This window comes from Xiphophorus maculatus, chromosome 5, assembly GCF_002775205.1.
Source record: "Xiphophorus maculatus strain JP 163 A chromosome 5, X_maculatus-5.0-male, whole genome shotgun sequence".
In the NCBI taxonomy this organism is placed as follows: domain Eukaryota; kingdom Metazoa; phylum Chordata; class Actinopteri; order Cyprinodontiformes; family Poeciliidae; genus Xiphophorus; species Xiphophorus maculatus.
In genome coordinates this window covers 25551904-25577616 of record NC_036447.1, presented here as the reverse complement: position 1 = coordinate 25577616, position 25713 = coordinate 25551904, and the positions used below count along the sequence as shown (strand labels likewise).

General features: G+C 39.2%; 3 protein-coding genes and 1 non-coding gene across 6 annotated transcripts in view; 3 read left to right on the top strand and 1 right to left on the bottom strand.

Annotated features, from left to right (window-relative positions):
• Positions 1 to 4790: 4790 nt before the first annotated feature.
• LOC111608568 (CD209 antigen-like protein C) lies at positions 4791 to 10834 on the top strand. Its single transcript, XM_023333456.1, has 6 exons — positions 4791 to 4957; positions 5177 to 5266; positions 6216 to 6293; positions 8537 to 8679; positions 8811 to 8917; positions 9206 to 10834. Exons 1-6 carry the CDS (start codon positions 4846 to 4848, stop codon positions 9351 to 9353), a joined length of 678 nt encoding a protein of 225 aa, XP_023189224.1. The 5' UTR covers positions 4791 to 4845; the 3' UTR covers positions 9354 to 10834.
• Positions 10835 to 11476: 642 nt separating this feature from the next.
• LOC102218592 (CD209 antigen-like protein E) lies at positions 11477 to 16348 on the top strand. Its single transcript, XM_023334508.1, has 6 exons — positions 11477 to 11743; positions 12104 to 12193; positions 14085 to 14159; positions 15135 to 15277; positions 15366 to 15466; positions 15662 to 16348. The coding sequence occupies exons 1-6, from the start codon at positions 11626 to 11628 to the stop codon at positions 15807 to 15809; spliced, it is 675 nt and encodes a 224-aa protein (XP_023190276.1). The 5' UTR covers positions 11477 to 11625; the 3' UTR covers positions 15810 to 16348.
• A 5655-nt stretch (positions 16349 to 22003) lies between these two features.
• The window catches only part of bptf (bromodomain PHD finger transcription factor), a 47781-nt gene continuing 44071 nt past the window's right edge, over positions 22004 to 25713 (top strand). For 2 of the 3 annotated variants that reach the window (XM_023334506.1, XM_023334507.1), the window contains exon 1: positions 22005 to 24285. In XM_023334506.1, the coding sequence (XP_023190274.1) occupies positions 23724 to 24285 (562 nt within the window). In that variant the 5' untranslated portion in view covers positions 22005 to 23723. Of the gene's footprint in view, positions 24286 to 25713 lie in introns of all 3 variants that reach the window. The other variant, XM_014469274.2, reaches the window with a different exon arrangement.
• trnas-aga lies at positions 22587 to 22668 on the bottom strand. Its single transcript has one exon. It is a non-coding gene; the product is annotated as a tRNA-Ser (tRNA).

Sequence of the window (25713 nt, the reverse complement as noted above, 5' to 3'; positions counted from 1 at the left end):
CACAGTAATGTGTAGATGAACAAATGGTCAAACCTCTATTTCTGCCTGATTTCACGTTAAAGGCTGAAAATTATTCACAGCTCATTTATTAATTGAAAAATGCTCACTTTGGAATGCAACCCTGACCCAAGTTGCAATGTTGTGGGTTTTGGTCTCCAATCAAACAGAGTCTACCGGATGATCGGACCAGACCAGAACTGTCTAGTCCGATTCAGTCAATTTGTCTGGAAAGTTTAATTTGTTTAGGTAGTTCTAGGTGGTTCTTGGTGCAGCGCTAGGGGGGTAAATAGTTTCCTCAAAGAGTTTGGTTTGTTTGACACAGTGACACCAGCTGAAAATGTAACAAATGTTGCAATTTTGGTCCTCAATCGAACTGAGTCTACCAGACAATCAGGTGTGAAAACACCCTTAAGCAATTTCTTTATTACGAAAACCCAAGCTATGTCTTCATGTCTCATTTCATCGAGCCAGTGCTCATGAACAAGACAACAGCATACAATTTATTTTTGCTTAGCTTTAAAAACTACAAAGCTACATTCAGAAAATAATTAGCAAATGTGTGATGTTGGGGATTTTTTTAAATAGCGTCCCCTTATGCAACATCAAGTAAATGTCTCTGACATGTAACCAATGACTCAGCACTGAGGAACATCTCTAGAATGCCATTTTTATTCTCCGACCACGCAGACAGGGCCGGCCCAAGCCTTTCTTTTTTCTACACATGAACATGCTCACAGAAAGACATATGGCTAAACAGATCACAGGTAACATATTTGAAATATCTAAACAACATTTGCATATTACTTTCCAACAATATCCAGAGCCGTTTTATTTAATAAATGACAACTGACGTAAAGTAAACAATGTGTACATAAAACCTCAGCTGACTAAGACGGCAGTCGCTCTTCTTCCTCCCAGCGCCTGTTAGATCAGTTGCTATGACAGCGGTAAACCAAACTCTAAAAGACTCTATAAAAACTTCCTTAACAAGACTAAATAGGTTCTTCAAAAGGTTACGTTGTGAGACGTACTGAGAGTAAGACCACTGTATTGGACCACTTCTAACCTGTAAACAGGATAGAACAGGTTGGAGTAACGAGGCAGAAACAACTACGTACTTCACAAATCACCTGGGAGTTTTTTATACCGGTACCAGGCTGAGTCTGAACCTTCAAATAATTTTTAACTGCAGAAGTTTCAATAAACTTAGAAGTTGATGTAAAAAAAAAATGGTTGTTTTAGATACATAAATTATCACGCTCAGCAACAAACAACATATATCCAACTACAGCTTAGAGCAGCTCATGGACATATTAATGCAGTAGCCAGGTAGCCTGATGGAGAAGCATTTTGCTAAGCAACAAACATTGAGAAGCTAATTATTGTTGTCAAATGTTATCAAACACGTTGCTTTGAAGTCAAACAACACTTCGAAACATTCAGGGCCAACCGGGAGAACCAACTCATTTAAAGTCAAATCTCAGTTTCACACAAATACAAACAATGTAGCGCAAATGTTTGGTTGTTGAATTGGACCGTTCAAGGTTGCTATCAAGCTAATTTTCTATTAGCAGCTCCACAAATCTTTCTGATAAACATTACGTTACCGAGACACATTAAAACATACCTTTATCCTGACCTTTTCTCTATTCTTCCTCTTTCTTTTCTCTCTCCCTGAAGGATAAGTCCTTTTTTTGCTAACTCATCCTCCACCGGTGATTTGGAGGTTTGGGTTGTTCTGCACAGCAGCTTATAGTATCGTGCGGTGCGGTACCTACCGCGGCCACCAGGGGACCCCCATGAACAATTCAATTTTTTTTTTCTTCTTGCCCATATAAGAAAGATTTCTACAATACATTATCAAATATATGCTATTGTAAAATAATCACAACTTCATAATGAATGTGTGTGTTTTTGTTAATCTAATCACGTAGAAATTATTACTAAAAAGAAAAAAAAAGGTTCCACTTAGGGGGCCCCCTAGCGGCCCCGGGGCCCTTACCGGCTGCTTAGTTTGCTTATGGCGCCTCCAAAGGGAGGCAGAGATTCATTTTCAGCCGGTCTCTCTCCTCCTCTACCATCTTTTTTTCCTTCGTGAGTCTGCTGATAGTTTCTTCAAGTGTGCCTCTGTCTCTCTTCAAGGCACAGGCGACTTCCAGGAACTTTCTGCACTGACCAGGCTTAATTTGCTCACACATTGTTTCTTCCTCCATCTTGTGGTTTTCATCACCAAACACGGATATGTTGCAAGCTGAGGAGGGTGCAATCTTGTTTGAGTACACTGTGAATAAAACGAGAAAAAACAAACTGTTATGGCTGTTTTTTGTTGTTTTACCTACACTCTATGAGACAAAGAAGAGACACTCACATGTAAGACGAAGCGACAAATTGAGAATGGCTTGTATGATACACAGCGCGCCGATGCTGAGGAAAAGCAGACGATAGCGTCTTCTCTCTGCAAGTCAAAGGAAAACATGTATTTAAATTGATAAGCTAAAATGAAGATGTTTGTAATATTTTGTGTTACCTGGCAAATTTGTTTCCCCATATGGCCGCTCATTAACATAGTCGCTCATCCCCCGTCTGGGCATTGTCCCGACTTCATCGGCAGCTAGACACTGAGTGATGTCATCCTCCTGCTTCTGGTGCATTCTTAAAGAACGAGGAAAGACAAAATTAGAAGTGGTAACAAAAAGAGGAAGAAACAAGCTTTAAAAAAAAAAAAGATAAACCACATCACTTGTCATCGGTCACAGACAGATACACAGATAGATGCATTTATATCACAATCTAGGCTGAACAAAAGTGTAATTTTCCGGAATGATGATTCATTTTGTATCTGTGTGTCATAAAAATTCAATGGCCTCCTTTGAATGTGCGGCTGTGACATGACAAAATGTAAATCATAGGGAGTACATTTCCCCAGGAACGGTATGTGTACACACAGACATATAGATATACTATCACAAAGGGATGACGCGCATTCACGAGAAACATTGTTTATTTATTACCTGTGCAGCTGAAATAAATAAATTCAATGCCTAGACCTATTCAGTCGTAACAGAAACAGTGACTTGGCCAGTCAAGAGCATCAGGCATTTAGGGATCTGAACATGATAAAGACGACTGAAGATCAAACCCATCATCAGACTGGAGAAGCAAGAGGATTTATGCGACTTTGAACATGAAATGTTTTTTTTGGCCCCAGAGTGGCTGGCCTCTGACTTTTGGTAACTGTTGATATTTTAAGTCATTTCCTGTGATTGGCAGAGAACTGAAAAGCCTGCAGAGGAGAGGAGAGTGGGCAGGCCAAGTAAAATGACCAAATATGGGCATAACAATGCTCTAAACGTAGAGCATTTCCAGTCCTGAAGCGGATGAGCTACAGCAGAAAGAGACCGCACCACCTGATAGTTCCTCCAGTAGAGGACAGGAAACTGATGCTATGATCTACCCAGGCTCAACAAAATTGGACAATACCTCTTTTGAAAAATGTTTCTTGACCATGTGGTGGTCTCAGATTGAGTGGGCTATGGCCCCCGGAAATGTGTTGGACAAAGTGTCTAAGCTAAAGGTCTGCGCTAATAGAATCTCAGCCAAATGATGGCTTCTATAGCTTCTTACCAGTGGGATGTGGCTGGACGGCAGACTTACACCATGACTGTAAAGGCAGCAATTCAAAATGTCGATATGGACCGAACTGTCTGAGGAATGTGAATGAAGCAGTTCTTTTAATCTTACCAGAGTGATTCTGGAACTGAACTGGATCTTAAATTGCAAATGTAAAAAAAGAAAAGAATAACAGTCCAAATCCCGGAGTGTCCTTTAAACCTGAAATTTCCGTATATCTTTCCAGTGTGTACCCCAGCCAAGCATCGATTCTCCTACTTTCAGCACAGTAATTCTCTGCCTTCGTTCTGTTCGTCTCCTTTCCTTTCACAAATATCTTCCTTGTTTTGAGCAAGTTGGGTAAGAGGGAAAAAAAATCAGAAGCAGAAATTGTGGTTCAAAATGTGGAAGATTCATCACAGAGAAAAACAAATGTGAGGAACTAGTTGAACAAGTTAAGAAAGGATGTTTTCAAAATCCTTAAAAGTGGTTACTTCTCTGACAGGTAGTTCTGTTTGAAATATCTTGATTTGCAAAAGAAGTGCCACACAGGAAATGAGCAAATCACAAAACGCTGGTGTTGCCATGGTCGAGATTTAATGACAATTTTCAGGCTTCTTTAAGGTAAACCTTTGCCTTTAGTGGCAGCTAAAGTTGTCTTTAGGTTAACAGCTTTAACAGTTAACAGTTGGCAGCTTTACCTTCACATTTTAAAACATCTCTATCCAATTCTCAAAAATGACAACATATGATGAGATCATCATTCTCTTGTTGTCCTAGCTCAATATATTTACGTTCATTTAATGTTGTGAAGTTTCTTCTTAGACCTGATCCAAAGAGTTTAAACAAGAATCCCAGCAGACGTAAAACAAAACACACCTTTTAAAATACATATATATAACCATAAAAGTGTGCAGTTTGTAGCTAACACAATCATGACCAGAGGAAGAAAATTGATTTTAAATCATTTTTTAAAAGATGACTATGTTTCAGATTGTGAAACCTGCGCCCTTCAATCATTCCGATTCGGAGCAAAGGTTTTGTTGAAATAGTGTTTCTTTCTTCACTTTTTTTCCTACTGGGGAACTAAAGGCTTTTTAGGACGTCTGAAAGGAGAAGAAAAAGAAGGTGTTGCCATGTTGAGAAACGAGCAAAAGCAGAACGGCGTTGGGCTCCAGCATCATTCTCAACATAGATTTGTCGCCCATCGTCAGTGTTGCTGACCGTCAGGGTCAGATGGCGCGAGCTGTTAACCGAAACGCAGCCGAGATCGATTATGTGAATCAGCCCCATCCGTCCACTAATGGGCGTCCCGAGTTAGAGACCGGGGGAAATGACGCCGAGTCGGGTAAGACCCAAATAGCCTTGAAACATCATTGCCTTAAAGAATGTTTCTTCTTAACTTGACAAATTTTGAGAAACTGATTGAAACTCGCTGCTCTTACTTTTACGTGATTTTAAGAAGAATATCTCCACTAATTGGTTTGCATGAAAAAGAAAAACGATTTGTTTTAAACAGCAACACAAGCATTTAACTGTCAATGTGCTTTTTTGTTTTTTCCCTAAGGGATTAAGTCGCTCAGAGTGGTCGCTGTTATCTTCGGAGTTCTTTGCATCCTACAAGTTGCTCTCAACGTTTCCCTTCGTCTGGCTCTCAGTGAGTTGGTTTTGTGTTTTGTCTTTTTAACCTTTGTTGTGAGACCGGACACTTTTTCTAAAGATCAATCAGAGCCCAGGAGGTGGATCTGGAGACTTTCAGGAATCCAACTTTGAAATTCAGTTTGTTGTTTTTTTTCAAGTATGTAAGTTGAGCGATGAAAGACAGCAATTAATAGTTTGAGGCTTTAGCAAAACCTTGTAGTTCTTTTTATTGCATTTTTGCTTTACAAACTGCATTTATAGAATGGAAAACTGCAACAATAAACACAGCTATGAACAATCCTGAAAAAAACATGCTGTTAATTTTGCTCCAGTTGATAGAGAAATTTAGCTGGAAGTCATTTTTCAAACTTTTGCAGTTTTTTTGGGTTGTTTTGGAGTTTGATCCTAGTTTTGTTATTATTCTATGTTCCTTATCTCTTTCTTCAACTTGAATAGCTTTGTTTTTGTTTCACCTTACTTCAGTCCTCTAGTTACCTTAGTTTAATTAGGTTCCTTATATCTATTTATTTATTATAGATTCGTTTTCCCAGTTACCCAGTTTGTGTAACTCGCTCCCTGTGCCATTTTTTCTCTCTCTCTCCCTCACACTTCCAACCCATTTCTAATCAGCCATCTGGTCCTTGTTCAGGAGTCAAGCTCCCAGTGTAAATACAACTCTTTCTCAGTCACTCCTTGCTGGCTCCTCCCATTAAATCATTTTTCTTCCTTGTGTATCCTGTCTTCAACTTTTACTGGATTTCTGTTTTGGTTCTCCTCTGGCTCTCTGCGCTCCCATGTTTTCTTTTGTTTAGTTTTTTTGTCTTATTTTTTCCATTTAATCTACAAAGCTACTCGACGCCTCCATAATTTCTTTATGGATACTATATCTTTACACTTAACACTTCCATGAAACCGCAATGAGAGATTTTCTTTTAAATCATGGCCAACTTGTCCTACTCTTTCAGACGTACCTCAGCCCACGCCAGATGAGGTGTTTTGCGGTAACGAGACTCAGGACATGTGCAAGCTGAAGCAAGAGACCAGTAAGTGCGAAGATTATGAAATGACCCATAAGAGATTATGTGACAATTCATATGTGGAAAGCACTAGATCAGTGGTGTCCAAGCCTTTTGCTGCATGGGCCAAAATCTCTAACTTAAAAATGCTTGTGGGCCAAAATGAAATTAAATTTTTTTTTAATTTGCTCAGCAATAAATAAGATGTAATATTTCAAACTAATACAGTAGATACAGTGTTTTGTTGTTGTTGGGAATGTCAATTATTTTGTAAATCCAAAACTGAAAAAAGTTTTGGACATTTTCATTATTAAAAGTAAGACACCAGGGGAGACCAGGTTTATTGGCCGAGTTTAAAATCAATCACTGATTATTGGTTGTTTGCTGTGATGTATTTGTGAACAAACCCATTTCAAACACAAAGATTACACCATATTGTAGCCATGGTAACACAACAATCAAACAGGGCCGGCTATACGCTGGGGCAAAAGGGAGCAGTCCCCCCCTCAAACAAACGTCTTGCCCCCTCAAATGAAACTTGCCACAATTAACGAAACATCTCCGTTATCTGAGGTTCTGCTGCGCACCAGACGATCTTCTCCCGTCTGTCTGTGGTCAGCCTGCAGCTGAAACCCCTCAGCCTCTGGTAAAAAGCCAATCAGCATTCAGTATTCAAACCAGCCTCACGCCCTGGTAGCGGGCAGCAAACTGGCTAGATGCCAGCGATGGCGACTTTATCTGCCAAGTTGTCTAAATCTTAAATGTACACTAAAGGAACACAATGCTTTGCTAACACTACAGGTCCAAAACAAGCCCCAGAGTTAAAGTTTCAATTTTTTTTTTAAAATATATCAAGGGAGTTGGAAGTAGCTCATTTATGTTCCCTTGACTTTAACAACCTTAGCATGTTGTGCTGCGCAGCTCGCTGCGTTTCGGTCCAGTTAAAATAAACCAACCCTCACACCAACTCTGACACATTATCAGTCCAGCAGGTTTTCACGTTAGCTAATCAATCGCACTGTGTTCATTTGTAGTAATCGCAAAATAAACGTCATGCCAGAAAAGAAACTGTTACGGACTGAATATTCTGTCCTTTGTGTGGGAAATGTTTGCGTCTTTTGGCGCTGAAACCTGATACCAGGACCGGAAGCGGAGAGAGTTCAGAGTTGGGTTAGCAGTGACGCTATCTGTTGAGTGTACCAGTTTGTTAGAGGCGTGATCTGCAGCCTCAGGAATAGCAGCTTGTACTTATTCTAATAAACCCTATTCTGCGGGACGACATCTGCGGTGTTGGCGTCATTACAGTATTATGACGCTGCCTTATTGTCCCCCTCATGTATCCATGGCTAGAACCGACCCTGAATCAAACTATCAAGATGATGCTTTAAACTTTTACAAAGTAAACTTCCTAATTAAATCCTAAATGTAAATATTTTTTTCTCAGCTGAATGCGTTAAATAAAATTTAATAACATTGTCATTTTCTATAAATGATGCTACAGGTTTAGATCTATGGTCTGTGTTACAATTAAACCATTTCTAGGGGCCCCTGAATGTCTGGAGGCCCCTGAATGGCCCCTACCAGCAGCTACTGAGTTTTCTTTGCCTTGATATCCCAGTCTTATAATTCTAGATCTAGAGGTTTAAAATCAAACTATTATATAGATTTAACCCCTTCGAGCTTTTTGGATCTATAAATCAGTCTGCAGCCAGGTTATTCTAGAGGTTAAATAGATATTATTAGGGCTTCATTAGTAAAATGGCAGCAAATTTGCTTATTTCATAACTTTATAACCTTTGACCTTCTCTCCTCTGGTCTGTTAGATCAGCTCAGCCCTCCAGGACTGTCAGCAGCAGAAACAGATACTTTATACCTGTTGGGGAAAATATAGACTATATTTGCTTTGCATTTCCCCGCATGATGGCAATGATATAGTAGGATCCAATTAGGTTCTTGGTTAATATGGGTCGTTGCTGTGTTGTTGTAGGATGTTTTTAAGATCTTGTTCAATGTGCCCTTTTTAACTTTGAGCCCTCCAAAGGTCTCTGCACGGCCCTGGTGCGTTGTACCTAAAGATGAATGTAATACTATTTAAAGTTGTTAATAATAACATTGCCCATATTAAATGTAAAAAATAAAAAATAAATAAAAAAAGTCTCCATTTGCATAAACCGATTTAAAAGGAAAAATTTGTGCTTTTCTTGAATTGCAATTCAGGCTTCAGTATGAGGGAAACATTAAGCTCATAAGACGTTTTAACACCTCAACAGGGCAGTATCTCCAGAAAGGATGGCTGTATTTCCGCGACAGTTTTTATTACATGTCGTCCATCAAGAAGACTTGGGACGAGAGCCGGAAGTACTGCCTGCGGGAGGACGCCGACCTGCTGATCATAAACAGCAGAGAGGAACAGGTAGGCTTCTGTTACCGTGAGCGAAAAATCATTATTAGGCAAAACAAATAAGCAGAACATGCAAAATAGCAATAATCTTCATTTTGACTGATTTCTGCATTTGTTGTTATTATTTTTATTTTCTGCGTAAGAACTTTATCACGCAGTTAAGCAGGGACAGGTTGACCTGGATCGGACTGCACGAGTTATCTGGGACAGAACGGTGGATATGGGTGGATGGAGCTCCGCTGACGGAGAGGTTTTTACTTTTTTTAAACATTAAAAAAAATTTAAAAAACTACCTAGAAACATCCATTAACGGTGTGTACCACCACTTTCTTCCAAGAACTTGCACCATCATGCAGCAGCTCCTTAATCTTAAGCCGCATGTGTTCAATCTACTGGCGGTCAAAAATCTGTTAACAGTGAACGTGATGAAATCTGATCACTTTTGAAGAGTTGCTGCGTCGCTCTGTTCTCTTTACCTGCGACAGTTTTCATCGTTGTGTCTCTGATGTTGTCCCGTTTTTGTCTTGTTCGTTTCAAGCTACTGGGGCCCTGACGAGCCAAACAGGCTGGTAAAAGGAAATCCAATATGTGTGGAGATGAGGTTCTTCGATACGGAAAACAGCTGGAATGACATATCCTGCACCACTGAGAACTTTTGGATGTGTGAAAAAGAAGCAGCTCTTTGAACAACACCAGAAAACAAACAAACAAACCAAAACTTGGAAAATGAATCAGGATTTTATAAAAGGCTGATTTTCTGGTGGATTTTCTGTTGGCAGTATAAGCATGGCGTATTTTGATTTTTAAATGTATTTTTAAAATGAAAGCCATCGCTCTGATCATTTCTGTTCATTTCTATCAATCAATCCATCAGCCATGTTTATTTGTATAGCACATTTCAGGAAACAGGCAGTGTAATTTATATTGCTAAACCATCAATAAAAGAAATTCCACCGAAGAAATCAGTTATTTCCGTGTCAACTAAAGCTTTAGGTTTTAGTCTTGTAGAATGACTTCTGCTTTCTTAAAAAGCAGAATTAACAGTTCAGTCCAGCAGGTGGCGCACACAGGCAGTAGTAAATGGACAGCAAGTTAACACCAGTCCAAAAACACTTTTTCAAATAAATTAGCTTCTCGTTGTTGGGATTTCTTTAACTCTTGTGTAGCAAGACTTTTTTTTTCTAAGCTCGTTGCAGATCCGTTTTTGTTGTTGTTGTTGATTTATTTGTTTGTTTGCCATCGTTTGTTGGGAATATCAAACTGATCTGCTGTAGATTCAGTGGATAATTTATACATGCAAGTGAAAGGATCTGTTTCTTTTTTTTTTCCCAACTTTTGGTCTCTTGGTGACATAATTCCAAGGCAGACGTTTTCCTGCAGCAATGCAAAAATGATTCGGGCAGCAAAACTGGCATTCTTCTTAGTTGTATATTTTTAATAATTTCTCTTAAAAACTTGAAGACAGGTTGTCTGTTTATTCAGTGATATTTAATACCAAACCTCACCCAGGAAGGTAATCACAAATTAATAATACTTAACAATTATTTTCTGATAATCAGGCGGGGCCCCCGACTTGTTGATTTTGAGCCAAATTACTAACTTTGTTCATTTCCTTTGAACAAAGTTAGTATTGCTATTTATGGCTATTCAAAGCAAACCTGTTGTTGCACAAACCAAAAACAAAAAAGATTTCTTCACTGTGAGAAGCTGTTGATCCCCTTTTTTCACAGACCAAATGTTGACTTTGAGAATGCATAAAATTGAAATGACCATGCAGAAAACAACCCGCTGTAGGAAAGTGTCTGAGTCAACTTCAGTACTTATTATTTGTCTTTGAGGCTTTAACTACTGCAGTTTATGATATTAAAAACAAAACAGAAAACGGCCATTTTCAAACTCTCCCAGACCGTGACTGGTACCGACCTCACACGTCTTTGAAAGCAACTTGCATTTTTAAAAATCATCAAGTGCACAATGAAACGGTCACAGTGAGGCAGCAGAAGGGAGGATTCTCAAATCTGCAGCCATCGCGTGACGATGCCAATGGCAACCAAACATCTCTGGCGAATGTCTTTTGACCACCTTGTTGAATCTGCGGCTCAAAGAATTCAGCATTTTTACCCACGATTTCACATCCGTGAATGTTTTCACCTCTACTTGCTTTTTTTTTTTTTTTTTTTTGGCAAATTGCATCCTTCAACTCCACAAACGTGTTGAAGGATGCAGTTTGCATCCTTCAAGTTGCACAACATGCAACCACAAACGTGTTGCATGTTGTCGCCGAGCGGGAATGCGGAAAACGAATCCACGAGCTGTTTTAGGAGAAATTAAAGTATTTGAGAAATGTAATTTTAAAAAAACAAAGAAAAACTCCCTTTTTGAAGAGGTTACTTCATGAAAGTTCTGCTTTGAATTATGGAAGATGAGAGCGACAAAGGAAGTGAGGAAATCCTGAGGCTCATGTTGCTCTTCTTCTCTTTTCTTTCTACTATTAAAATGTTCCAATTTATCTTATTCCATGTTTTTTGTATTTATTTATTTATTGCTTTTTTATGAAGAATAAAGAAGCTTCAAACTCAACGTTGTCTTAATGCTTTCATTGATCAGGTTGTTTTGTCGATTAGATTAGAGAATAAACCAACAGTTCTCTGTTAGAGGTCACTAAAATGTTCAGATATGTCGGTGGCGGACATGAACACATCGTCATCATGACGCATGTATTTCTTAAGTACGGCAAATCAGTGGTTTAGATGAAGTAATGTTTTTTAGGGGGAGCCGGGGGTTTTCTGACCTTTTACTCATGAGGGGAGAAATGAGATAAGGTGCCCGAAAGAGGAAGAAAAAGCAAGTCTTGTTTTTGTTGCAAAACGAACAGAAGAAGAAGTGCGTTGCTTTCTAGTGTCATGCAAGAAAAGCAGTTTGTTGCCCGTTGTCACACGACGGTGCTCTGAAGGTAAGATGGCAAGAGCTGTGCGCAGAGAGCCAGCAGAGTTCGGCATGGACTATGTGAATCTGCCTGAGCCTTCAGTTACAACGGCTGCTGGAGGAAGAGACGAGGGGAGTCGTTCTGCACCAGGTAAGAAAAAAACTCCGTTCAAAAGTGTGCTTTACTATTTTAGATTTCATTTTAAATACACATCCCCCCCCCCCATCATTTAGCAATTACTGTAATATTAAGAATAGCCCCAAGCACAATTTATCTTAATAATATTTCTTCACTGGTCTTATTAAATGACTGGATGAAACTTATGTTTGTGTTTGACTTACATTGGTGTGTCAGGCTTAGCGTAGGAACACACACACACACACACACACACACACACACACACACACACACACACACACACACACACACACGCGTGCACACACACAAACGTTTGACAAAAGATGCAACAGAAGAATTTCTCTGTTATTGTGACCCTGTTTCTATATCCAGGGACAAAGCTATTGAGGCTGGTTGGAGTTAGCTTTGGACTCCTTTGCTTCCTACAAGTTGCTGTCAACGTGTCTCTCCGCCTGACACTGTGTGAGTTTTACACCGTTTGTCAGCGTGACAGCTAAGCTTTGTGCTTTGTGAGCAATACGTTTTATCTGGATTAAGGAAACAAACTAGAGAAGGGTAAAAACATGTTTCCAAAATGGCATCAATTGCTGATTAAAGGCAAAAAACAGCATTCACCAAAGAAACAAATAATAAATTTGTTTTATCAGGCCCCATTTAGCAGAGAGACTATAAGCCAAATTTAATAATATCCTCAGATTGTAATGCATGTGAAGAGCAGCTGCTGGAAATAATGCTTAAGTTGAGAGAGGAAGCGTGGACATTTTGTCCGTTTGCTGTTTCGTGCCTTTTCAGCTATAGTCATTTCCTGTCTCCTTTTTGTTACAAATAAAGGGTCGTCTGGCAGGACGTTTTGTACTGAGTCGGTCTGCGATTTGTTCCCAACTTTAACAACCAAAGATTGAAATAATTTTCCAATATCTTCTCCTGGTTCCCTGTAAGGACATGTTGTTACGGATTAATTTGTCTTTCAAGGTAGATTTTGTTTAATCAGAGGTCATAACGGGTCATGTTTTGTGGGAGCAAATAGACCTGAAGGGTGATTGGAGCGAAAATAAATGGAATTTGGGTGTAATGCAAGGTCTCCAGAAAATAGTACATAAAAATATTTTGTATGATTTTTAAGGCCTTTCAGAAAATATTTATCTACTCATTTCAGATATACCAAAAAATACCAAAATGCCAAGAGAATATGCAACAATTAACTACATTGATACTGCAGATCCTGAATGAGCGAAGCTTAAGTAATATTCTGAAATTGTAATGTGAATGTGCAATGTGAATTACAATTCTCAAATTGTAATTACCTAAGACATAATTCTAATCCAAAAAACTTTAACTATCCTCAAAGATGGTGTGTGTGAGTCTGTGTGTTTACTAAAAAACTGAAACATTTTGACCAAAAAACAAAATTAAAAATAAAGAGGAAATGGAAAAACTGATGTAACCACGTGTCAGTAATGAAAGAGAAAGAGGTCAAATGACTGTCATCATCATCTGACAAAACTAAACACCTGATCATTTATTCAAGGAGTATTCGAACCAGCCTTTCATCCCTTTGAAATTGGTGCATATTTCTTTCAATTTCAAAACAATAAAAATCAGAAGAAGGAACAAAAAGGTAAATCAGCAAACAGTACCAGTTATGCATATAATCTTTATAACATTTAGCTTTGGCTCCTGCAGGTACAAAAATGTTTGTTTTGTGGTTCAGAATGGAAGAAAGTTATGATAAAATAGCAACAGTTTCTCAGTGAAGGTTTGTCGCCGCGGGGTCGAGGAATTCACACCGTTACTATAGCAACCACCACGTTGGCATTCGTTATGTCCTAGATGGCAAATTTTGAGGAAGTGCATTTCACAATTTTCCTCCTGTGAAGTCATCTGTGTCGTCTCACAAGGGTTTGATTTAATTGGAAATCACTTTTTTTATATTATTTCTTTTGTTAAAGAATGTAAAATGTAGGTGTTAAAGTGACCAAAAAAAAAAATCCTGAAATGTGTCTTTTATGGAGAGCCTATGGGCATCAAATTGACTTCAGTGTTAAATAGTGTGAACATGGATCGTTCACATTGTCATACTTGGCGAAGGGAACATGAACACATTTCTATCCATTTCAGGACGATAAGAATCACGAACTGTTGTGAAACCTGTGAAAAGTCAGAGGTACTACGCAGACTGACAGAGGGGAACCAAAGGATGGGGGCTTTCCACTTGGCTAATGCTTCACTGTTTTGTCCTTAAAATGAACTACAGACTCCCACATTAACATGAGCTCACTTGCTTTTTCTAATCACATGACAGCACGACGAAGGTCTTGTTTTCACAATGTTGATTAATTCTCTTCTCTTTCAGTCAAATCTGACGGTCAGACATCACCAACAGGACCCGCTTGCAGTAATGAAACTGTCAAGCAGGAACAACTGATCGGTAAGTGTGATGATGATGATGATGATGATGATGATGATGATGATGATGATGATGATGATGATGATGATGATGATGATGATGATGATGATGATGATGATGATGATGTTGATGATGATGATGATGTTGATGATGAAACTCATCATGGGGAAAACATACATCTACTGAGTTCAACAATGGTAACACAAACAGCATGTAAAATAAATATTGAGGCTAAATCTTCATAGTATTTTCTGCTATTTATCTCTCACAATCATTAGCACGATTAATTATAATCATTAGCACGATTAATTATAATCATTAGCACGATTAATTTAAATTGGCTAAATTCTCTTTCATCCTGCAAATGACTTTGCTCGGATCTCCAAACAGATAAAATGCAGATAAAAGACACATTGTTTAAGCATCTGAAAGAACCTCAATAATTACTCATAACTTTGGATCAATGCAACTCTAAGACAAACTGACACAGATGAGAAGTTTAGGTGGTAACACTTTTATTTGACGGGGTGTTCATAAGACTGACATGACACCGTCATAAGCATGACACAACGCCTGTCAGGAACATGAAGGAGTCTTTATGGACATTTACGATTGTTGTCGTGAAGTGCCTTTCGGTAGATAATGACACTTGTGATAGAAAATTACACTAAATCTTGTGTCAAAAGTCCATTAAAATGGTGACCTTTGCATTAAAAATGTAATTATGTACCAAGTCACACTTCATGACAGCAGTCGTAAACATTCTCAAAGGCTCCTTCATCTTCATGACAGGTGTTGTGTCATGTTTCTGACAGTGGCAAGTCAGTCTTACGTACACACCTTCAAATAAAGTGTGACCATTTAATTTAGACTTTACATTGTTACACCGCATTAGTTCGTCTTTTGATTAAAACCTCTAAAGCTTTTCTAAAACAAATTTTGATGCAAACACAGGGTAAGTGGAAAGAGTCTGAAGAGTTTTTCTCCCCTCCACAGAGCGGTACATCCAGCGGGGATGGGTGCGTTTCCATTCCAGTGTGTATTATATTTCTTCCAACAGGAACACGTGGCAGCAGAGCAGACGGTTCTGTCTGCAGCAAGGCGCTGACCTGGTGATCATCAACACCAAAGAAGAACAGGTAAGCGTGTCTTCATTCAAAATGAAATAATTGGGTAATTATTTTAAGTAAATATGTGCATTTCTTATGGTTGCATTTTCTGCGTAAGGACTTCACAAGACAGTTTAACAGACTCACTTGGCTCGGACTTCATAATAAGACCAAGACGGGGAACTGGACATGGGTGGATGGGACTCCGCTGACCAAAAGGTGTTGTTGTTGTTGTTTGGTTTTACCATTTTTCTGTTTTGTGAAGCATAAAAAGATGTAGAAAGTGATGATTACACCTCAATAATTAACGTGAATAAAAATAGGATGCATACTAACATGTCAGTTTGTACTTTTTTACTAAAACATATTTTCTTGCCATTGACGTTGTCCTGTTTTGTCTTCTTTTGGTTTCAGCTACTGGGGGCCTGGAGAGCCAAACGGTTTCGAAGGCAAAATGGAAAACTGTGTGGAGATAAGGTTCTTTGAGCTGGAAAACAGCTGGAACGACATACCGTGTGGAGACGAAAACTACTGGATCTGTGAGAAAGCGGTGGCTCCGTAAATAAAACCGAACCAAGTCGAGGGAAGTTCAGACGGACCTGAAGTCTTAACTTGTAACCAGGAAATGGGAAGCCGGAGTCACGGTTCTAATCATTTGGAAAAAGAGCCTGTTGGGTTTTGGATTGAAAGCAGGGCGTCGTTTGATTTATGCAAAACATTGTTCTGAAAGTGAAAGGCGATCGCGTGAGAGCAATGATTTTATTTTTTGGTGAATGCTGTAAATAATGATGGAGTAAGCAATGATGATGGATAGGACCACTGTAACATCAAGTAAAGCTTTCGATTTTAGTGAAATCTTGTTAGTTCGTTCACCAGCGGGTTATTAAATGATCAGAAAATATAAATAGCTTTTATTTCGAAAGCTGCGTCATAGTTACTGCATCTCAAACTTACACATCCCACTGAAAAGATCAGCAATTAATGTCTACTTTTTCCTCTCACATCTGTTGTTCAGCAGCTATATGCGACAGTTACTAATTATCCTAATTATTTTTTTTATATTAACACAATATTTGTACTTTGGGGCTTGTCATTGCTTTATATATATATATATATATATATATATATATATATATATATATATATATATATATATATATATATATATATATTTATAAATTCCACTATCTTTTATTATTCTTGCAACAAAACAATGAAAGTCAATCTAAATTCTACCGGTAATTAACACATTAATATAAAGTAAACATGGTTTTGGGCTTTTTTTTTTAATTCTAAGAAAGAAAAATTGTTGTGACAGCCAAATTAAAACGTCATTTTATTTGCATGCTAAGACAAATACGCAGAAAGTCTCTGTAGACAATCAAATTTGAAGCTCCGGACACTGGATTTCTATGCACATCTTTGTTTTAAGGGCTCTTTCAGCGCTGACGGTCATTTCTGTCAGGACTTTGGGTTGTTTTGTTTCATAGTTTTGATTATTTGTTCTGCGTTTGTCTTAGCCAGTCGTTATTTTTTGATCATGTAAGCCTTGTTTCGGTTTTGATTTAGTTCAGTCTAGTTGTTTTTAGTTTGATTATGTCTATTATTTATTCCTTGACCTGTATTTCACTTATGTTTTCTGTTGTCCTATTATGTTTTACTCCTCTTTGCTCCCTTGTGCCATCTCTCGCAAATTGGCAGTTGCCTGGGGTGACAACAGAGGAAGAGGAGCGCAAGCACCAGATGAAAAACTGTAGCTGGTCTGTCAGTTGCTACTTGAGTTTACTTCTGTTTTTATGCATGTGAAGTTAATGAGGAGTTAGCGCCCCCTGCTGGCTGCTTAGCATAAGGAGACTACTTGGGGTGGAAACACACTGGCCTACACAGAAACCAGCAAGTCTAATAATACAAGACAGTGTGAGGTTTATGGTTAACCAATTTTGCGCTGTTTTAGGCTGCGGCAGGAAGCCGCAGAATACCGTGAAAGCAAACAAACGTACAGGAAGAATGTGTATGCTGTAAATAGAAATGTGACGATGCAACTTTAACAGTGCCAGGTACCAAACCTAAAGGTTCCACTTATGGCATCAACTTAGCATATTGTTACCAGTTCCCACATCTGTATACAAAGCAAAAAAAGGACTAGGAAAGCAATAAATGTTTGATAAAAGAAACAAACTTTCCAGGCCTCATCTATTTCTTCCAAATTTTCTTTCCCACTCTCTTTTTCCAAGACGTACTATGTTTGGTGACACAAGAGCAATAAAATAAATGTTTGGCTAAACAAGCAAAATTTCAGTGCCAATGCATAGACACTGAAAAACGTTCACAAGAGATGATCGTATATGGGATAAAAACAAGTGAATCACAGACTATTTTGAATAGAATAAAATACTCTGAAGGCTGTATTGTAGTTCTTAGTTTCGCCACTAGGTGGCGCGACCGGTTTGTGAGTAATATTTTGATCAAAACGCTGTTCAAGAAGCAGTGCAGGTCAGCAGGAGTTGTGTTCGTAGGTAGTTTTGTGGTTTTATGAGAGTGTGCGTCCATAAGACTGGCAAGTTACAGTATGGTGAAGTAGGATAATATGTGTATTTTATTACCTTGGACATTTTCTGTTTGCTCAATGTTTCGAGAACAATCACAATAAGAAACTTAATCAATAATAACTAAATGTTTTGTACCATATCAGCCTCAGGAGATGATTGAGGATGAAGAGACGCTGATTTCTGGTTCTTAAGGTTCTGATGGGTCTGACATCCAGCAGCACACTGCGCCACGACGGACACTTTTTTTTTGTCTTTCGATGTCCACAGTATCCATCCTCTCTTAAATTATTCAGCTTATAATGCGCGTCTTTTCACTCACGTCTGTATTTTAAAAGCGTTTTTGCTTCAAAGGACATGGAATCGAGTCGAGGACGTTTTAAAAAGACGCAGGTTGATAGCAGCTCACCGCGGCTGCGTAGTGTCCGTCTCTAGGCAACGGTGACGTTCAGCGTCGGTCCGTAGCGTTCGGGGTCCTTTAGTCTCCCGCCACGACAATTTAGCTGACCTTAATATTTCCTGTGTTTTATTTTGGTCATTATTGTTAAACTTAGTGTTGACGTGTGTATGATAGGCGTTTCTATCGGACAGATATGTATCGGTTAAATACGGGACGCACATTTAACGGCCAAATATGAGACGACTCCGTATTTTACGGGAAGGGTGGCAACCTGATTCAGGGGTGCTGAGATACAGTTTTAGGGCCTAAACAGGCCTAGATACTGTTGAGGAAAAGTTTGCAGGAACAGCTTTCATACAAAGAGCTGAACTGCAAGTATGAAAAAGATGTTTCTGGGCTGAAACAAGAGGTGGAAACGTATCAGAACATCTTGGACCAGGAAAGAAAAGCCAATTCAGAAAGAGCAAAGCAGGACCTCCAGCAAATTGGCGAACTGAGAGCTGAGAAGGATTGTCTCTTTGACGAAATGTCAAAAGAGTTTGAGACGCTGCTGGAGAAATTCCGTGGGTTGGCGAAACATTTAAAATGTCTTCTCTGCAGCAGAAGGTGGAACATCTTCAGCTGCATGTCACTCAGGAGAAAAAAACTCACCTGGAGAAGTCAAAGGAGGACATGGCGCTTCTCAACAACGCCAGAGCTATGAATGCCGCCCTCCGAGAAAGTATGGGTAAAAAGATCAAACGCCTGCAAGAGAAGGAAAGGGATGCACAGGTCGAGCTGGAGAGGATTAAAGGTTTATACCAGGAGTTAAACTGCAGGTACGAAACCGATGTTGCTGCACTAAAAGAACAAGTAGAAAAATACCAGCAGCAGATGAGTTGTGAGAAAAGTGTTCATTTGGAAAGAGCTAATTATGATATGCAGCCTGCCGACACTCAGAGCTGAGAAGGAAGATCTCCAGCAAAAATCCGCACATTTTGGAGAAGGTGGAAGACCTGCAACAGAGGAACCACACTTGTGTTGGTCACACAGCGGTAAGAAGACTCTGTACACGGGAAGCTCGCTTTCACCATCGAGAAATTTTAAAAAGGCAAGTTCCCCTCATCCCCCTCCAGCCCCCATTAACCAACTAGAAACAGATCCCTTCCTGACCCAATTCAATAAAGCATTCAAACGTTAAGATGGATTTGAAATGAAAAAAAAGTGGTTAACACTGCAGCTCACAGAGAGGATGTGTCAGATCTTTGCTGTGTGCAGTTTGCGTGTTCTCCCAGTGCTTGTGTGGGTTTTCTCAGGGTGCTCCGGTTATGCCTCACATCTCCTAAAACATGTGGGTTAGGTCAATTGGTCGATGTAAATTACCCCCAAAAGGGTTCAAGAAATTGCCGGAATTGCTTGAAAAAATTAAAAACAGCCCTTTGCCTTTTGAATGGTAGATGGCGCAACAACACACAGCTCAATATTCATAGCAACATATTAATTTAAGAATTTAAATTCTTCTTATAATAGTAACAATTTCTCACTTTTAATGTTAAATTGCACTTTTTTGTAGTGAAATGTGGCTCATTATATTGTTTTAAAAAAAGATGAACAAAAGGATCATAAAGTGGATTTTTTATTTATTTTTTTGCTGTGGTTCTGAGGGTAGAGTGATCGTCTTGTGATCAGAAGGTTGTAAGTTTGATTTCAGCTTCCTCCTGCCACATGTTGAGGTGCCCCTGGGCAAGGCACTCAACCCCAAGTTACCCACCAATCTGCATGTCGGTGTAAATGTGTGTGTGGGTGAATGTGACTGTAGTGTGAAGCGCTTTGAGTGGTCTAAAGGATTAACAAGGCACTACACAAGTTCAGTCCATTTATCTTTTCTTTTTTTGATAAATTCTGTGTTGTTTTTTATACCAAACATAAAAAAGCTGATTTAACAAGTTTGGACTTCTCCAGGGTCCCAGGCGTTAAATTAATATTAGAATTACATCTGTACATAATATTAGATGATAATTGTAATCATAATTTAATACTTTGTTCCCTGAAGAAGCCCAAACTTGTTATGTCTGGTTTGTTTGTTATAAGAAGAAAAAACAGGTTTTATCAAGAATGAAAGGAACTGTGTGATCTTTCTGTTAGTCTTTATTTAAAATAACAGATTCAAGATAGTATAACAAACTTAACAAAATAAAGTGCAACTTAACATGAAAATCTGAGTAGAAAAGGCAAAAAAATACAATCCATGAAAGTACTAAAACGTAACCAGAAATCATTACTAATACAGGAAAAAAGTTGACTATTAAATTAATTCCTTGCTATAAATATAAAGCTTATGTTGTTATGTTGCTTTGTTGAGCTTATGTGTTGTCTGCTGGTATAAAAGAGAAGAACAAGGGGCTAAGGAACGCCTGATTCAGTTATTTTTGGCGTTAATCAACTTTACAATAAGACTGCAAGTTATGTTTTGTTTAACATCTGCAGAGGCTGTAGACCTCAACACAGTTTCCCTGGGTTCAATTCCATGTCCTGGGCAATCTGCTGCATGTCATTCTCTTCTGCCTCCTTCTAATTTCCTGCTCAACTGACCAAAAAAAAGTCAGAATATGTTTACCACTACATTGTGCAAAGAGCAGAACATTCAGCCTGTTGCAGTCGTGTGTATTAATGTTTATTTTGCGATTATTCATAAGTGATTGCTGTGGTAAAAGGAGAAAACCATAAATATATAGCTGCACTTGAATGTATGGCTAGCTCGCTGTTACTGTCTCTTACTCTGCAGTTGTGGAGTCACAATGTCTGGGATCATGAGCGCCCCCTGCCATGAGGCAAGAGAACTGCCTGCCTCACCTCGAATCTGTTCTCTGCTGTTTCTGATCGCTTCTCAGCACACGATACACGTTACACACAGTTGGTGACATAAAACACTTTACATTATATACATAAGCTAAATTATGGCAATTAGTTCATACATTAAATGTTTTTTAATCATTTTATTGGTGACGTACAGACAGGAGGAGCAAGCTCACATAAAATGGCAGCCAGTGCAGTTAGCGAGAGGTTGATCAATTCCAGGTGAGGCTCAGCTCACTGCTGCCTCACCGGCTTCGCTTCTGAGCATTTGAATGCGAAAATGCGAAGATTCAGCGATTTTGAAGAAAAAATAATCAGAATTGGTTAAGCCAAATGAAAAATAGGTACTTCATAGTACAAACCACAGGGTGAAAATAGCGATATAAATTATGTTATCCTTATATATTATTTTATATTATTATATTATAACTTGTCAGATTTTTATGTTGCACAGGAAAATAATTGTAGTTTTCTTTCATTTTCGATTGCAGTTGGTAGTTAGATTACTTGCACACAAGAGGGCAGTGTAGTGTTAGAAGAGACTGGTGTGGGTACAGAGAGAGGTTGGATTAATTTTAGCCAGACACCTGCATGTTTTGCTTTTAGCTGCAATTTGTTTGGCAAATATGATGTTGGTGTGTATGCTTTACATAATTTTTGTAAATTAGGGAGACAAATATTAATTTATTTGATTGATTTGATGTTTTCTTTTCCTTCTACAAAATTATATGCACAAATATTTGTTACATGTAGATAGATTTTTTGAAAGTGTACTGTTAAAAATCTCAAGTTAATGCATTTAATAACTTTTTTAAGATTATTAGATTTATTAAGATTTATAATGAATGTTTATCGTTTAAGAATATCAATTTGTAACTCATCAGCCAAAGAAAGAAAGTGTTGTTTAGGGTCGTCTGCTTGGGTGCCACGCCTCGCCAGGCTTAGGAAGAGAAAAAATAACTCAACACATTGAGTTAAAAGTCCTTGGGCTTTTTATTCTTATAGTTTTAAACACCACTAGACAAGATGGAGGAAGATAAGAAAATCAAGTTGTGAAATAAGTGTGTATCATCATAAATTGACTTGACTGAGACAAGACAGCGGCACTGGGCCAGTGAGGAGAGAGGGGACACAGAGGACGGTGGCAGCAGAAAATCCTGCTGACATTCCAGTGAATTAATGACGTAGAGCTTCCAGGCACAACAGAGGGACGACACAGAATCAAGAGACTGAAAACGGGCGCCACATGGCTCAGTTGGAGAGCAGGCGCACCATATGCGGAGGCTGCACTTGTTTTACCGGTTCAGATTTGTTATCTGTTTTTCATTTTTAGCCAAAGTAACGAGCCACTGTTGAAGGTCCAAAGTATTCAACTGTATTACATTGGGTGTGACTGTAAATGTTTGACTTGATTGGATTTTAATGAATTTAGAATTGGATTCTAACACGCTGTATATAAATTGAAGTTGTTTGAGAAGCATAGTGGCATAATATGGTATAATTTTGGGCAAAACAAGTAGATTTCTTTATTGGCTGTGATAATGAAAGGAAAAAATGTCGTTGTCGGCAGGATTCGAACCTGCGCGGGGAGACCCCAATGGATTTCTAGTCCATCGCCTTAACCACTCGGCCACGACAACTGTTATCATACGTCATCAAATATGCCGTAATAATCCAGATGGTACCACGTGTTTAATCTTCCTATTGACTGGATTTATTCATATGTAAAAACAGCGTTATTGATATTAGGCTGCGTCAGAAAGCAATCTTTAGTTAGCTTGTCTGTTGAGCTGCTATTTAGAAAGGATAAGAAACACATTGTCAAAATGTAATTTATCTATGTAAATTCGGTAGAAAATAAAAAGGGATAATGCAACTGTGTAAAGAAAAAAAATTAACTTTGATATGTGAAAGTGTGAGTGGGACAAACTTTAATAAGTTCTTTAAGTCCAGCTCAGTGTCGTTCGCTGCGCCGTATGTGACGATAATGGCGTCGGGGCTGAAAACATACTATAAGAGGTTATTGCAGTACATAATCAACGATATATCTGGCCCACCTGTGTTTGCATCTGTTCATACACGCGGTAAGCGGCTAGTTAAGTGCACTTAGCGTTAGCATGGATAAGTAATTTTATGAACTACGGCTATTGCGTCTGTTGTAGAATAGAGTCACGTGACCGCGAATTAACTCAGGTTTGGCAGCGTCAAGCTGGAGGTGACCGTCACTTCTCCGGAAGAGCTCCAGTAAACATGTTAAAACTTCATAGTTTCAGACTTCTCCCTATATTGATTTTAATTTGTAGGAGGCGTAATAAGTTGTTCAAATTCATTCAGTTAATGGTTCTTACCTTACTGTGCTATTTTCACGACTATTATCAGCTCCTAAACGCTAATGGGAAGGAGGCTCACTTCCGGTTTCAACGTTACTGCCTGAGTGTAACTTTACGCAGCTTTGAGGCCTGCTGTGTTTTCAACGGAGGGAGAGTCGAGAAGAAAAATGGCGTCTGCAGGCGACTCGGAGCGGGACACCGGCCATTCAGTTTAAGCTTTCCTCCTTCAAACCGAGACCCGGGCTCTGTGGGGACCCATTGAGAACCGTCGCCGGACCCGCTATTGTCGTCCTCCCCGTTTTTCTCCGGAGTGTGCGCCTCTTCCGAGCACCGAGATTGAAGCGGAACGTAGCTTCTCTCCTACAATGAGGGGGAGAAGAGGAAGGCCGCCCAAACAAGCAGCCGCGATGCGGGAAAGCTCACCGGGGCCAGTCCGGGGCTCTCGGGGTGGCAGGACCAGAGGGATGCGTGGACGGGGAAGAGGCAGAGGACGGGGCCGGGGACGAGGAGGAAGTGGCGGTGTTTGCAGCATCGGTTCCGTGGAGGTGGATACGGATATCTCCGGCCGAGAGAACTTTCATTCGTCGCGGGGCCGTAGGAAAGTTGGAGCCTCCATAGCAGCGGCTGCAGCGGCATCGCGGGGCAGAGGAAGGGGTAGGGGGTCCAGAGGTGGCCGCGGCAGTAGAGGCGGAGTGAGGCGACCTCAAACCAAGGTGGTCTACGACGACAACAGCGACGAGGAGGACGATAATTTAAGCTACCGTTCGGACGAAGACGAATTGAACGACAATCCGTCGTCGGATCTAGAAGATGAGGAGGCCTTGGGAAACGAGTCTGACTATCTGGAGGACCTACCAGATGATGAGGATGCCAGCTACTGTACCGAGAGTAGTTTCAGGAGCCACAGCACGCTCGGAAGCACCCCAGGTACGTCGGTCTGCAAGTGCACGCAGTTAAGCAGGGCACGTTTGCAGCACTTCAAGTGCAAATTTTATTTTTAGCTCAAAACAGAAACGAAGCCGCATTGTTCAAAATGGAGCTGGCACTCAGAAACGGGCCTTTGTTTACCGTGTGCTCCACGGTCCGCTATCCTACAGGTCTGACCCCGCGCTCCGACGGGCTTCGGCGTTTTTAACTTTTGTCAGACCAGCACACGTTTTGTTTTTGTTTTGGAAGTGAACGTGCTCCTGCTGATTTTACTTCGCGTTCGCTCGCGCCTCGTCTGTAATTTGTTTACATAAGCGCGGAGGGACAGGATGTATGAACTCCCTCGTACACTTTATATGAATTCCATAGAGTTATGTACAGTAAATATTATTCATTTATTCATTGAAATTTCTATTTTTTGCACCGTAGTAATTCTCTGGGCGTTGTTTCTAGGTGTAGCTTACAGCTTTAAATGCATTTAAGGTTCTTAATCAAACTTAATTACTCTTCGCAAAACAGGTGTTACAGGTAGAGCAATTTTTCGCCATCATTTTATTTTCACAATACGTCAAACTGCACGCTGTTACGAACTCTGTTTTAGATTCCATTATTCATTTTTACCGACTACTTGATTCTATACATGATATTTAAAGCAGGACATCTTTTTCCCCCCCCCACATGTGGCAACCTCTAATTTATAAAGCGGCGCACCGTAACCATAGTGACGGTGTGAAAGCTTTCCTTTTTCACGTGGACAGTTATGGACACTTACGTTGATGAAGGCGCAGCTCAATTCAGATTATTTTTACGTAATATGGTATTTACTAATGCGACTACGGCAAGTAATTACACACGAGTTTTCTGTGACCTAAATCTTTTTTTATTATTATTTTTCAGCGACACACGTGATTTCTGTTTTCTTTATGTCACACTTCACCACAGGCTTAGATGAAATGGTTCGGGGATTACACACATTTCTCTCCCGTTCCAGCGTGACCAGGATGTTTGTATATATATTTGTGTATATATATATATATATATATATATATATATATATATATATATATAAATATGTTTGTTTATGTATGTAAATACAGTTGTCAAAGGCCTGTCAGAATAACAAATTTTGCTGGACGATAAATTGTCCCAGACGTTATTGCGATAAACGATAATATTGTTGTTTGGGACCATTTTCAAATAATGTAAACGGTAATAGCATAAAAATGCAAGAACATATTGTTAAAGGTTTAAAATATTAAACATTGTTAAACATTTAAAATATGTTAAATGGAAAACATTTAAAATATCCAAAATAAGTAAACAAAAGAACAGAAACAACAAATAAAATGAAATTTGAAGTCTCTATAAACAAAATTGTCCTTCAAAAGAAAGGGCTATATGAGACCAAAGCACCAGACTGAAAACCTT

Coding starts and splice junctions, on each gene's coding strand:
- LOC111608568 (XM_023333456.1), top strand. CDS start 4,846: ATGGCGCGAGCTGTTAACCGAAACGCAGCCGAGATCGATTATGTGAAT. Junction 4,958..5,176: donor GGGAAATGACGCCGAGTCGG/GTAAGACCCAAA, acceptor TTTTTCCCTAAG/GGATTAAGTCGCTCAGAGTG. Junction 8,680..8,810: donor TAAACAGCAGAGAGGAACAG/GTAGGCTTCTGT, acceptor TTTCTGCGTAAG/AACTTTATCACGCAGTTAAG.
- LOC102218592 (XM_023334508.1), top strand. CDS start 11,626: ATGGCAAGAGCTGTGCGCAGAGAGCCAGCAGAGTTCGGCATGGACTAT. Junction 12,194..14,084: donor GTCTCTCCGCCTGACACTGT/GTGAGTTTTACA, acceptor CTTCTCTTTCAG/TCAAATCTGACGGTCAGACA. Junction 14,160..15,134: donor CAAGCAGGAACAACTGATCG/GTAAGTGTGATG, acceptor TCCCCTCCACAG/AGCGGTACATCCAGCGGGGA.